Source organism: Aquila chrysaetos, chromosome 4, assembly GCF_900496995.4.
Source record: "Aquila chrysaetos chrysaetos chromosome 4, bAquChr1.4, whole genome shotgun sequence".
NCBI classification, from domain to species: Eukaryota; Metazoa; Chordata; class Aves; order Accipitriformes; family Accipitridae; genus Aquila; species Aquila chrysaetos.
The window spans coordinates 24,003,928-24,018,105 of record NC_044007.1 but is presented as its reverse complement, the minus strand read 5'-3'; the positions used below and the strand labels follow the sequence as shown (position 1 = coordinate 24,018,105).

The 14,178-nt window shown below is 35.3% G+C and overlaps 1 protein-coding gene across 10 annotated transcripts in view; it reads left to right on the top strand.

Annotated features, from left to right (window-relative positions):
* The window catches only part of VPS13B (vacuolar protein sorting 13 homolog B), a 498,323-nt gene that overhangs the window by 318,089 nt on the left and 166,056 nt on the right, over positions 1–14,178 (top strand). For all 10 annotated transcript variants that reach the window (XM_041123226.1, XM_030011504.2, XM_030011500.2 and 7 more), the window contains one exon: positions 12,356–12,559. In XM_041123226.1, the coding sequence (XP_040979160.1) occupies positions 12,356–12,559 (204 nt within the window). The remainder of the gene's footprint in view (positions 1–12,355; positions 12,560–14,178) is intronic.

Sequence of the window (14,178 nt, the reverse complement as noted above, 5' to 3'; positions counted from 1 at the left end):
TTAAAATCTACATATTGTATTCTTCACACGTTGCAGCTCATAACAAATTTAAGCAACTGTATTTATTAAACTCGACTTAAACTAACTACAGATGATAGAATTTGCTGTTTCCCCAATGAGCAGTGTAGTGAGCTGGGTATTTGTTTGTGTTTGTACCTGTGTAGTGTCCTTGAATTTTTATTTTTTTTTTAGCTCCAGGCAGAAAGTGAAACTCTGAGTTTTCTTCATAACCACCAACATTTATATGTTTTGGGTGCCTCATGGAGTCAATTGAACTACCTGGTATTGGAATCTGTAGTCTTCATGGTCAATGTTGTGAATATACAGGGGTATTTTGAGTAGATAAGGATGACTCTTGCCTGATATTGCCCTGTAAGTGGAGCCTACTTAAAATCTCTGTTAAAAACATCTCTAGCAAGCTTTGTGTACATGCTGAATAGTAAGCTTTAACCGATTTAGTGTGAAGGTTTTATATTTAAAGTTTACAAAAGCAATGGTGTATTCTATGGCGGGATGTAGGTTTCTAAGAATGTGTTGCCTTCTGCTGCCAAAAGTTACCTCAGCAACAGTTATAACGAATGAGAATCCTCTTGAGTTTGGCTCTGCTTGTTTTTGTCATGTTCTTTACCTGTTCTCTCTGGTTCTCTTAAGATTTTTATACATTTTATACTTTTGTCCTAAAGATGAGTTTTCAGGTCAATTTCCTAGTAGGTTTCATTTGTTCTGTTTTTCATCTTTTAAAGCATAGTCTAAATATCTTAAAGAGGCTTTACATAAATAATCCTTTTAAAGTGGTACGTCTGTGCGCATGTAGAAGTTTACTTTCAAAAAGTTCAATATAATGGTATCACAGTTTAAGATTTAGCAGTAGTATGCTTTTAAAACAAAAGGTACCAATTAATTTTTCATCATAGAAGAAACAAAAAGCTACAGTCACTTCAATTTGAAATAACTATTTGTAAATTTAAGTTGCAGTAATTGAATTTAATAACATGGAGGAATTAGTGGGTTTAAAATTGACTGTAAGAATGGGACTCAAAATGTGTGGCTTATAGTCATAGCTTTGTTACAGGTCTTAAGACAAGAATCTATGTATCAGAATTTCATTTGTGTCATGGTTTAACCCCAGCAAGCAACTAAGCACCACGCAGCCGCTCGCTCACTCCCCGCCCCCACCCCCCCGCCACAGTGGGATGGGGGAGAGAATCAGGGGAAAAAAAGTAAAACTCATGGGTTGAGATAAAGACAGTTTAATAGGACAGAAAGGAAGAAAATAATAATGGTAATAATAATATTATTATTATATAGGACATAGCTGAAGAAAAGTAAAATTGAATTTAAATCATGAAGGGAAAAGTTCAGACTTACAGGTACAAATATTCAAGATGTGCTTTCAGCAAAGTTAATTTTAGGGAGGTATAATATCTTTTAAAAAGAGGAAGGACTGGGAAGAGTAGGAGTACACCAAATTCCTTGCCTGAAAATACAATACAGTAGATGCAATTATTATGTAGACATGCATCATATCTGATGAAGAGACTGTGGCAATTATCAAAGAAAATTGACATTCACATATGCATCAATATCTTGAGAGACTAGTTGATTTGCAACCTAAACTAGGAGAAAAGTGGGAAAAGAATGAATGTCTGTAAAAATAGTTTTGTCATGAAAAAAATTCAACATTCAGGCAAATCTGGATTTTTCAAGTAGGCTAATTGTGTTTTCAACAGGACATTTATAAGCTTCTCAATTGGGTAATCAAACAGTCAATGCAATGTTTAGATTATTTTTACTTCCTTTTCTAAAGTTATCTTGACATCTCTTAATTTTCCATGTTCCACTGCAAAAGGATCATTTTAACAGTCTGAGCTTGCCCCTATGTTCAGGATTAAAAGGCCATCTTTCTGTCCAGCCTGTCTTGGTACATTCCTGAGACAAATTGAATCTTACTTTTGATGCTAGTAAATCTGGATAAATCTAAATGTTATGATCATACAATATGTATTTATTGCATTTCAGAATGGAGAAGCAAGAGCTAGTCTGGTTCAACAGACTAGTAGTGGCTAACTGGCTACAGTTTCATAATCTGTGAGCTGGGGGAGGTCTGGTTGAACCTAAGTATTTTACTATCCTCCAATAGTTTCTGCGTCTAAAACTATTTTAAATAAAGTGAATCCCTGCATTTCTGCTGCATTCCAAATTTTCTAATGAGATCCAAAGGCATACTGTGGGTAAATTCAAGTCATATAAGAGAATATTAAATAAAAAAGTAGCATGCCTTAATCATATCATTATAGCATTAAAACACACACAAACAGTAAAGATTCAAGTACTCCCATACAGCTCATAAAGTGTATGAAAGGTGCCGTTCTTTGTGTTTCGCAGTGAGTGATTCATGTGGGATGATCAGATTTGTATATATGGCTCTGGTTTCTTCTACAACCTGATTAGAAGAAGCTTGAAACTATACTGTCTCTCTAGTCAGATCATAATCTTTTCTTTCAGTACACACAAGATAAATTTTAATTCTCTGGGGAAATGTGAAATACACATTATTCAATATAACTCTTATTTCAATATAACTATGAATAATTTCTGCCTCTTTCTGTCCTAAGAATCACTGAGAATAAATTAAGACATTTATTTGCATCTTCTTTCTTTCTTTTCTTTTCCCCTTTTTTAAAAGTGTATTTAGAATTAAAGTCCCCTTCAATATATCTTGTTACGCATAGATGCATATTGAATTTGGAAGTGCCATTAACAATAGTTTAATGGGGTTTTAAGGAAGAGAAAATATTGGTTTTCATGTGAAAGGTAATGTATTTCATAATGAATATGGAATGAGTTTTCTACCAGCACAGCTTCCCAGTGATATTTAAATGGAAGAAGCAGTGCAAGGACTTCAGAAAAGAACAATTAAAGGAGGTAATTTTTAAGGCTTTTATTGACATATATTACAATATCATATACAGTGTTTTAAAATAGTTCCAGCTTACCATTATGAATACAATGATTCTGAAAAAAGAAATAGAAAATACAAGTGACATCTTGAGAAACTAATTTAATCAGTACCAGTGCCAAAGATAAATGTGAATTGACTTGGAAAGTTAAATATTCATGTTTTAGAGTGGTTTCTTGTTGTATTACCTATGCTATAAACATCATCTGTTACAATATACACATGCTGAAAATATGCATTAGTTGCACCTTGTTTAATATAAAGGAAAAGCTGATATTATTTATTTCTAATATTCTGTATCACTTTGTGTAGAATTTGATTGGTGTCCAGGTATGAGTTTGATATACTGACACAACAGCGAAAAGAAATCCTGTCCCATATCAGCTTATCAAACACACTGTGGACAGTATGCCTTCTAGCTTGTACCATTGTACCAGGTTGTACCACACCACTTAAAGAAATTCTGTGCATCAAATATGAAGACTGTATTCAGTGAAACTCAACCTCGGTATTTCCAGGTGAATTTATAGAACATCTGAAAAGACTGAGGTATTGTACCACTAAACTAGGTGAATCAACTAAAACAAAGTAAAACACAGGATGAAAGCAATGAGAAAATCACAGGATTATTTAACTTAGTTATATGGTAAACCAAGTACACATAAAATATTTGAAAAAAATCAAAATTGAAGATCCTTTTACGGCCAAACAGCATTAAGTTTTGAGATAAAATTATTTCTACTGTGAAACAAAAGCATAAAAGTCTTTGGGTTATATTGTATTTTGGCTTTTTTGCTAACACCCACTCCAGACTTCCATTCCACCCACTTAAACACTTCAAGCTCTCTCCTCACTCTATTTAGAGAAACTCTATTCCACTTGTTTTTTCTAGAAACATTTGGCATCCAAAAATACCGTACAGACCTTCCTTTGGAATTGTGCATACTTGTCATTTATACAGTCTGTCAACTGTATATTTATACTATGCTCCCTGAATTTTGGTCAATGCTTCAAAACTATAACGAGGTTCCTCAAACTGTCTAAACATTAAACAGTATAAAAATGAAAAACTGATCCTTAAAAGTTCAGACTTGCTCATGCTGTTATTTTTGCTGAGGAATTTAAACAATAAAATTACAAAAGTAATTAAACAGATAACATCTAAATGCACAGCTGCAAACTTCAGCTTAGTTTAATTTTATGCTTTTTTTTTTTTTTGAGAGAGAGAGACTGAAATTACTTTATAGTTTACCATACCATACCTTATCATCATAGGATCATTCATACTGTGTTCCAGATACAACTCTAGAAGACAACTGCACTGCAGAAGTTCTTCAGCTTCTTTGCAGGCAATTACTGTACCAGAGCCTCTGGAACAAGGGGCTACTTTTAAATGTCTGGTCACCTCACAGGATATGTAGAGCATTTCCTGCCCGTAGGACTAGAGGAAGGAAGCACAGGGCCAAAATGTTTGATGTGTGATCTACTGTAATTCCTTTCATGTGTTTAGTAGCTTTTATATGATCCAATGCACTGCTGCCAATCCTGACCTTGGCGTGGTCCGGTTCACTAAAATCTGACCTTCCCAAATGGATAGCAAATGGAATTATAGTAGCACCCAGCTGGCACCACCATTGTAATTAATGGGCGTGAGGGGGTGTTGTTATTTTTTCCTCTGAATATGTACCTACTGGGTTTCAAAATAAAAATATTTAAGTAGTTACATAAATAGTATTCATAAATAGTATCTTGATAAAAAATTGCAGTAGTTTATACATATTTTTATATATTTGCATTCTTATAGCACTGTATATCTGATGTCCTCAAAATGATTTTTATGCAATTAATTATATTCACAACATCATTTTGGCATTATGCCCACAATATATATGAGTAAACTGTTGAAGAGGTTAATTTTGTTGCTTAGAGTAACATAATGAATGAGTTTAGAGAAAATAGGCATTAAATCTGCCTCTCCTATTTTCCTTTGGCATGTTCTAGCCTTGCAGAGAGGGAAGCATGTCCTGCAGGCCCACAGGAGGCCTGCCCAAGCAGTCTCCCTAGTCCCAAACCTTCTTGTGCACAACATATGAACGCCTGGCAGACTTAGCTCTTCTACATCTCCATGCATCCAGTTAGGTTTGTCACCTCAAGCTCTAACCGAGACAGCATCTTCTATTCCTTTTGAGAGGGTACCAGCCACACATGCAAAATAGGCACAAACCATTTAATTCGGTTCTCCAGATTTCTTCTTCTGTATTGTCAAAACCAAATCTCTTTTCTTTTGTATTATGATAGCTCAATGAAAATCAGTCTCTTTTAAAATGGATTTCGATGAAAGTAAATATCTGTATTACTCAATAGTTGCAGTTGATGAAACTGGTCAAGTAAAAGACACAAAGTAGTTAGCCAAAAGAAAAGCAATTGTAGTTTTACCGTCTTTCATCACTGAGCAGTTTGCTTAAGAACTGATGTTTTTGTCTGTGTTGTCTATTTTTAAGAAAAAGCTTACAAAGTAATTGTAAGGGAAGAGCTGTTTACTTCAGCTTGGCGAGAAAAAGCTGTGCTGAAAAGTATTAGTAAAAAGAAAATAGCATATTTTGGTAAGATTTTTTGGAAAAAGTTAAGTAGTTTGATTATTACTATTGGTATTTTCCATAGAAGAGTTACAGGTCTGTGTTTCTATCTATCCCATCTACATTTGTTTCAAATGTGACTGTGTAATACCTAGCTTGCAGATATTTAAGAGAAACAGTTTTAGGTAGAGTAGTGTGATGGCTTTGCTGAAGATCTTGAATACCTTCTCTTAATGTCATTCTGTTTGCCAGGAACCGAGATCTTTGTACTATTAGATTCTGTGCTGTGCTTGAAGTGTTTAGAAGCTCAGTGTCTTGAAACAGCGGTAGATCAAACTCCTTTTCAATGCTGAATTTTCTAAACATGTATCTAACATGTCCTTATGTATTCTAGACTCTGACACTGAGGAGACTAAAAGACCTGTAATGACACTGAACTAAATCTTAGTACTCTTCTATTTGATGATCTGTTCTGGATGATCATGAGTGTAGATGATTTGTTCTGTACATCCAGTTGTCTTCTGGTTTTTTTCCACCAGGTGCTTTGGCATCATGTTTTGAATGATGTCTTAGCGCATACTAATCCATAGTTGAATCCTTGGATGACTTGAAAGTACTGAGTTCCATAATTTCTCCAATATGATTATCCTTGTGTTACCTAAAGATGTTTATAGCTACTTAGCATCTCATCCTCTTCTTTAGCTTTTTTACACTTATACTAAATTCCTCTCTTCACCATGATACTCATCTGTAGGTATACAGAATGAAAAAGGAACCAGTGCCCAGGAGACGCAAGTCAGACATCTATCCAGCGTTAAAATAGAGGAAGATTACCTGTTACACTTGTACTTTTGCTTCACTATATCACTTGTTTGAAGCAGTCTAGCACAACCAAAAGAAATTTTTGTGTATGTTTCAGTCACTACTTGTCTTTTTTTTCAACATACTAATTGCACAAGTAATCTACCTTGTAAGATGATTTATGTCTGTTCACAAAAGCTATAAACACTGCAAGTCATTATAGAGTAGATGTTGACTACAAAACATATTCAGTTAGAATTCAATTAATAACTTCTTCCTTTGAGTTATAATATGATGTATTTGTCCACTATGTAAATGTTTAGAAGTGGTCAGTCATTTTTATTTTGCTCATGGAGCTAGCACTGATGTTTTCTTTTTATAAGGGTCTTCTACATCTGAAGATGAACCCAGGTACCTTACCCACTTTGACTTACAGGACACCCGGCATGTACTGTCTTCTGTAGATAATGCTGATGTATCTGGCTATACAGAACACAACACAAGAGCTAATCAGGGGGAATGTAGTTTACATTGTTAAACAGATTCCTGTAAAGATTAAATGTAATGTTAAAATGAAAAGTGACATGAGTATAGACATATGAACAAAATAGTATCACTTGCTAATCAGTAAAGCATTAAACAAAGGAGCCTTATTGTGCTCAGTTTATATTTGTATTTAATAAAAATTTGCTGGTATCCGATCTGGAGTATGCTGCCAGCAAGTGTGGAGATGGGGCAGTAGTTGAGTTCTTCTGAGGCTGAACTGGAGAGGGGAGAAGGAGCAGCTGCCAACAAAGCCAGTCATATGTGGCATGATTCCTGGGGAAAAGAGGCAGAAATGGTGAGAATTAGAGTTTACTGCTGACAGCATTTGAGAGTCTGCTCTACTGACCCAGACTAAAATAAACTGTTTCCAACATCCCAGCAGTCATAAAACACTGTGTTTGTTAAACCACAAGTAAGTCTTCCTGTGGACAGATGGCAGGGTGGGGAAGCAAAGCTGAGGTTACCCTTCGGGGAAGATACGGACCTCACTCAGTATGGCAGAAGGCGTACCCAGGATCATGTAAAAATTTTAGAAATTTGTCAGGACCTTCCCTTCTTGCCTAAGGATGTCTCCCCCTCTCTTCTTGCAATATTAGAATTTTCTTACCTGCTGCTTTTCTTTAATTTCAGCATTAGTGCCCTGATCTCATCTTTCTTCTCCCTCCTGCCCACTCCTGTGCCCTCCTTTTTTTCTCCTTCTCATTCTTCTTTTGGTCTTCCTCACAAATATATGTTTTTAATCTCTCCAAACTTAGGCAAATCCAAGTCTTCCATCATGAACTGTCATGCTACAGGATTTCTTTTATTCATGTTCTAAGATCATGTCTACGTATGTTCTGTGATGTTGGGGAAGTTCCGTTTCTCTCCCAGTGGCTCAAGCGTTAGTCTTTGCCTCTGACAAAGAGGCATGTACTTGCCCAACACGGGGCCTGACTGGTTGAGATAACGACAAATCTGACTGGAAAACGTTAGAACAAATTGGTTATAAGCATTCATTATATTAGTTCAGTAGTTGCTGGTCACAATGTTGCTTTGTTTGCTCTCAAAGTTAGTGTGCTTGTTCTTAAAGTTGTGTTATGTAATACCTTATGGAGTAATGCTCCCAGTTGTGCTGTTTATCACCTGTGGGAACTGGGCTACAGTTAACATGTCATTGTAGTTTGTAACTCTGGTTTATGATATGATTGAATTGCTAGACATGGAACTAATCTGGTATTTGTACTCAGCATTGCAGTCATCTCCTTACTTCGGGAACCATCTATAGGAAACTATTAATAATTACACTTTTTATTTTTTCTCTCCGGAGAGCCAAGCCATGGGGGAGACACCTTCCTTCATCTTCCCCTTCTCCTCCAGGCTAATTACAGTAGCTCTCGAGAATTTTTAATATCCTTGGGATGTTCTCTTTCTCTCCCAGTGGCTCAAGCGTTAGCTTCTTCACCTGTGACAGGGTCAACTACTTGCTATAATTTAAAAACAAACAAACAAACAAAAAAAAAACCAAAAACAAACAAAACCCAAAACAGTTGCCTTTCTTTGGAAAGCTGATCCCCGTCTGGGGTTTCACTGGTAGAAGCTCAGCATTTTCAAAGGCCAGTATTGTTATAGATGCTCTAGGTTTAGCACATTTTTGTTCTGTGCCCTTCTTAACATCTATAGCATCTCACTCCAAATGGAGCTGTGGTCCATTGCTTCCCTAAGAAACAGTTGTTTCAATTTCACCTATTTGGTATAACACATTCAGTGGCCTTGTTGAGGAGGATAAGTTAGGAAACTTTATTGAATTGAATTGGGAAAAAGGCAGTTAAGGAGTATTAGGTCAGTGATAAATACTGCTGTGATTTCTGCACTAGTTCAGTTACGTCTCATTCATAGGTGATGGGCTTTCAGACTACCTTTGGCCTGGGACCCCACAAGCTTAAGCAGAAGAGGAAGTGGTCCTCTTGCATAGCATCTATATCCAGGTCCAACAAGGTGCCACTGGTTTTATCCCTATAAAGTAGAGGGTATATATTGATCCAAGCTCACTGTCTGTTTCCTTTTTAAATTAGAATAGGAAGAATCTTTTACCACCAGACAAAACCTTTAATAATTGAAATTTGTATAGATAGGTGTGTCATCTCTGTACCTGGAAGTGGAAATCAGTGCACACAGATGTAGTAAGTTCTAACTAAAATTAGCTGTTGTGTGTAAAGTCTGCGAATATTTCTTAATCGTTACATAATGTGTAGTCTTTAAATGCCATTTTCCTGGCTTGTTTAGCTTTTGGTAGGCCTCAGATGAGCTATAAGTGAATAGATTTAACTTCTTTGCAGTGGGTCTCAGAATTATGCCTATTCAGCAGCATGTAGTAACTGGTTCAACATGAGCTGTTCCTTATATAAACACAGAAAAAGCCTGACCCAGACTAAATCAATTTTTAAAAGAAAAACATTAAAGCTATGTTTCCTGTTACATGCTTATGGTCGTCTTTGGTTGCTTATGATCTTCCTGTATTATTGACCAACTGTTGTATTCTACACCACCTGCCGAAAGGTTTAGATGGGATAGTGAAGTTGTTTTCAGAAGGGGGAAGCAATTAAAACCACAACCCCTACAGTACATTTCAGCTGGTAAAACAGTGTTTATGCTAGGGATAGAAAAGTCATTAATTTGGCTTACTCAGTTTCCCTGATTTTATTTGCTACAAGGATTTCGGAAGCTGCAGAATCAGAAAGGCTGCAGAGTTCATACATAGCATGTATGCTTAAGATTAGGCCAGTTCTGCTGTGGTTTAACTTATTCTCATCCTTCTAGGAAGTATACAACTAATAAATTGGGGGCTTACTTAGGAAAATAGTTGATATGAAAAACCAGAAATGAATGCTTATGTAAATGCCTGTATGTATATAATTTATTTGGGAAAAAGCTATATTTTGATCCTTGTATAAAACTGGCAGGATGTACTTTCTGAGAGCAATAATCAGCTTAGTCAAAACGTCAAGGCATTAATAACTATTCCTTGTATTTTACATGCATGTGTAAAATATGTGTTTCTTGAAATGGGTAATCTACAGAAACACAATTTGTTTGCTTGGATTTCAAAGGTGTATCTAAAGGATCAGAGGAAGAGTTTTGTATTGTATATAGGAGATTGTTAATAGTAGGAACAGAATGAAAATGCAGTTTTTATATCAGTGTGGAAGTATTAGGCTGCAATACCCCAAAGGAGTACAAACATTATTCAGTTCTTGAGATTTTACAAAATTAATTGGATCAAATAAATAAAGATCCAATGGATAAATCTTATACCAGCAATGCAATGTACTACTACTACCTTATGTCTGAGTAGTACCTCTGTGTATTTTGCTGCACCTAAAAATGTGTGCCAAAGAGTGATTTCATTGGTTTTTTTATTTAAATAAGTTAATTTGAGGGGAAGATAGCCATTGTCACAATGGGGAGTTTCAGACTGGCGCATACAGCCACATTTTGCTCTAGGAATGCAGTTCACAAGGTCATGGTTGTGCCAAACGAGCCTAAGGAATATAGTGCTAGGTACAGCTTAATGCAAGTTATCAAGCTGCTCATAAAGGAATGAATGAAAAATATTCTTTACTGTGAAGTACAGGAGAGAAGAATTCATTATGCAGGTGAAATTAGTATCATATTCTCTATTTTATATACTTAAGCAGATTTCATAAAATACATAATTTCATGCTTTTTTCAGTAATATTTCACAAAACATATATTCCAATATTTACTTGCAATAGATAAAGTATGTAAATAGACACTGGGTCATATAATAATCTACCATGTTTATTTAAAAAAAACCCAAACAAACAAACAAAACCAGAACTGCATTCATATTGATGAAATAATGCCTAGAAACAATAATAAAAGACACAGTTGTTGTGGTTAGATCTCTCTGTGTGGAAAGTTGACAAACACATTCTTGAGTTTTAAGAAACCACATTTAATTTCAAAATAGTGCTACTGACATAACAGATTTTCAGTGTATTTCTGCTAAGCATTTAAGAAAGTTACAGGGCTACTGAACAATGCCATCACACTGCCTCACCAGGAATGACTTGATCAAAACAGCTTTCCTGCCATTCACATGCCTCTGCAGGTAGATATGATTAATTATTTAATTTTCTTAATTGCTAGCATAATCCATTGGTGACAATAGCAATTGTATTAGCAGTTTCAACTGTGTTTGGATTTGGGCAGCATTGGGATTGCACTTTGAAATAGGTTGCATATGTATACTTACAGATTGCATGCAGTGCCTGCATCACAGGTTGAGTTGTGCTGCTTTAATCCTTATTTATTTTTAGATTGTTAGCATGAATGATTAAATAAATTGCAGAGTTATTAAGTTCTCTCTGGAGACAGTAGTTATATACTAAATAACAACTCTGGCATAAGACAACAACCTAGAATGGAACAGTATGTTGGATGGCATATGCAAATAAGAAGCTTAAGCTTCAACTCAGATGTATGAAATCAATAAAAACAGACTACAATTCGACGTGATCACAGATTCAAAGCAAAAAAATTTAAGATCCCCTTGCTCCCTTTACTGGCTTGTTTTGAAAAGCAGTGATAAATTCAATTGCGCATTTTTGTTATAATATCAGATGAGCAGTGCACATAAAGGTATATTGTTCCCAGCGTAGAAAGAGCAAGATAATTTTCTGAAAGATTTACTAGTGCTTATTAGCAGAAGACAAATGGTAGTAGGAGACTCCTCTGATACTGGTGACTGGTAAAACGGAATGGTCTCAGCAGCCTCAATAGCTCTTGTATGTTCTGTTGAAGTTGGGTATGACTGTTTCCCAAGCTTAGCTCAAGATTGAAATATTTCGTAAAATCTAATGTAGTAGAATTTAACAGAATCCACAAGTAACATGGTTTACTCAAAAATGCTTTTTTCTCACTTTTCAGAAAAATTTTAATAACAAAGCACGGTACTGAAATTCCATGTTAAAAAGATTGAATTGTTTTTCTATCATCTTGGAATATTCTTTTTAATTTTTATTCTTTGAGAAGTTTGAACAGTGGAACAATTGTCTCACAATAAAGTTGTTCGTAATACTGATACATAGCTGTACTTTTTGAGGACTTGAATGTGATATCCTTTATCTGTTCAGTAGGTACGGATTAGTCCTGCTTCCCCATAAGGCTGGTGATATGAACCTGATCAAAAGTGCAGTGAAGTCAATGGACTGATCTCACATCAACTTTGGTGGATCTGGCTAAATTTTGGAATATATTTATTTGCGTATGTCCAATTGAATACCATAGGAACGAGGCAGCTGGATACTTCTGAGGATCTGGACTTAAAATAATGCTTAGATGTAATCAAGAATGGCAAAATTGATACCTTAATTTTCTTAATTTTGTATCTTAATGAATATCTGATTGGTCTAATTTTGACCTTTGTTGCTGATTTTTTTTTTTTTTTTTTTTTTTTCCTTTGGCATTACAGGAGAGCACTGAATCTAGGAATACTTCGAGACCCTGGATCAGAGGTTGAAGACAGGCAATATCAAATAGATCTTCAATCTATAAACATTGGTACTGCTCATTGGAATCAGTTGAAACCAGAGAAGGAAAATGGAAAAGGAGGGGTTTTGACAGAGAGTGAAAGAAATTCTCAAAATCCAGCGCTTGAATGGAACATGGCCAGTAGGTAGGAAGTTTTTTTTAACTTACTCTTTTTCTAGAATTACACAGCACAAACACTGCAGATATCATTCACAGTATACCTGAATCAAATAATTCTGTATTGTTTTTGCTTTGCATTACAAGCACATTTCCATGGAGTTTTGGATTATACATTTGAAGTGCATAGTATTGTTATTGTTACACTGTAGTTACTATCTAGTTATTGTGTGCCTTTGTTTCCATTATAAGCTCTTTTCTGAGTGGCTGACTGTATGTCCATAAAAATAACTCCAGGGCTGAGACTTCAGCTTCTCAGTCTACAAGCAATGGGAGGTTTTGGGTTTGGTATTTGCTTTTTTGTTGCTGTTGTTGTGTTTAGTTGTTTGGGGTTTTTTTTTTAACTTCTTTTGTTTGTATTTTTACAAAGCTTGAGTAAAGCCAGCTTAGACGTTTCTAAGTTAGAGGAGGATAAAGTAGAACTTCTTCCTATTGGTTCTGAACTGTTTTTTGCACTTCTGTAACTAAAACCAGATGAATTTTGAGAATGAGCTATTTCAACTGAGTTTCCCTTATTGTATATTGTATGATATGCGCATGCGAAGCCCTACCCTCTAGTTAAACAGGGTTGAAAGCTAAAACATGCGTACACTTGCATGGTATTTTAGATTTTAAAGTTTTCACATATAAAATAGGTTTTTTAAATTTGTAATTTATGAAAAATTGAAAATTTTATTTTAGGTTCAATATACTTTTTTATACTTCAAAATTCATACAGGTGGTTTAAAACTAAATTTTTATAGACTGTGTAGCAGTCAGAGTTCTCTTTTCAAACTGACAGGAATAAGGTCTGATGGCCAAGAGCAAGCCTTCAAAAGTCACTTTCTGGATTTAGAAGCATTTCTGCTAGAAGATGCCTGTTTGCCCACACATTTATTTATTTATTTTCATTTAGAAGTCCTTTATGTCTAATTCATGCAAAAACAATCCAATTTTTATGACATGCGTGCATGATTTTATGGTTCCTAAGGTAAGATTCCAATCGGAATTGAGGGATGAGTTCGTAAAAGTGATGCAGAAAAACAGGAAGAATCATAAGGAAAGACAAAAATTGAACTATTGCTGGTTTAATGTTTAAAAAAAGGAGAGACGAGAGGACTTGGAGATGTTTCTAAAAGTGAGGCAAACTGTAGCAAAAGCAGCTGTGTGAGGAGGGCATGCAGACTGAGCTTTTTAACTGATGTATTGATGAAAGACCAAGAGAGCAAATAAGCTCACTCTGGAGGCGTGCGTGCAGGAAAAAGATGTGATCAAGAATAAATTCCAGTTTATCACTGAAAAATACAGGGCAGGAAAAGCAGATCTATCCAAAGTAATGATAAAACCACAAGGAGTGACAGGAGTACAGATAAAAATTTAAACACAGTAATAGTATCTGTTCTTCATTTATAAGATCATCTCCTGTTTTTTAACGATTTTTTTTCTTTTTTTTTTTAAGTAACATAATTCCATAGACCATTTTTCTTTTAAATTCTTAGACTTGAAAAAATGTGTATGACCTTCTAGTGGGGCCTTGATTTTGGGCAAGTTGCCCATCAAGTTCTTTCTCACGAAACAACGTAGAGCCACTGGCATTTCTTGAAAGAT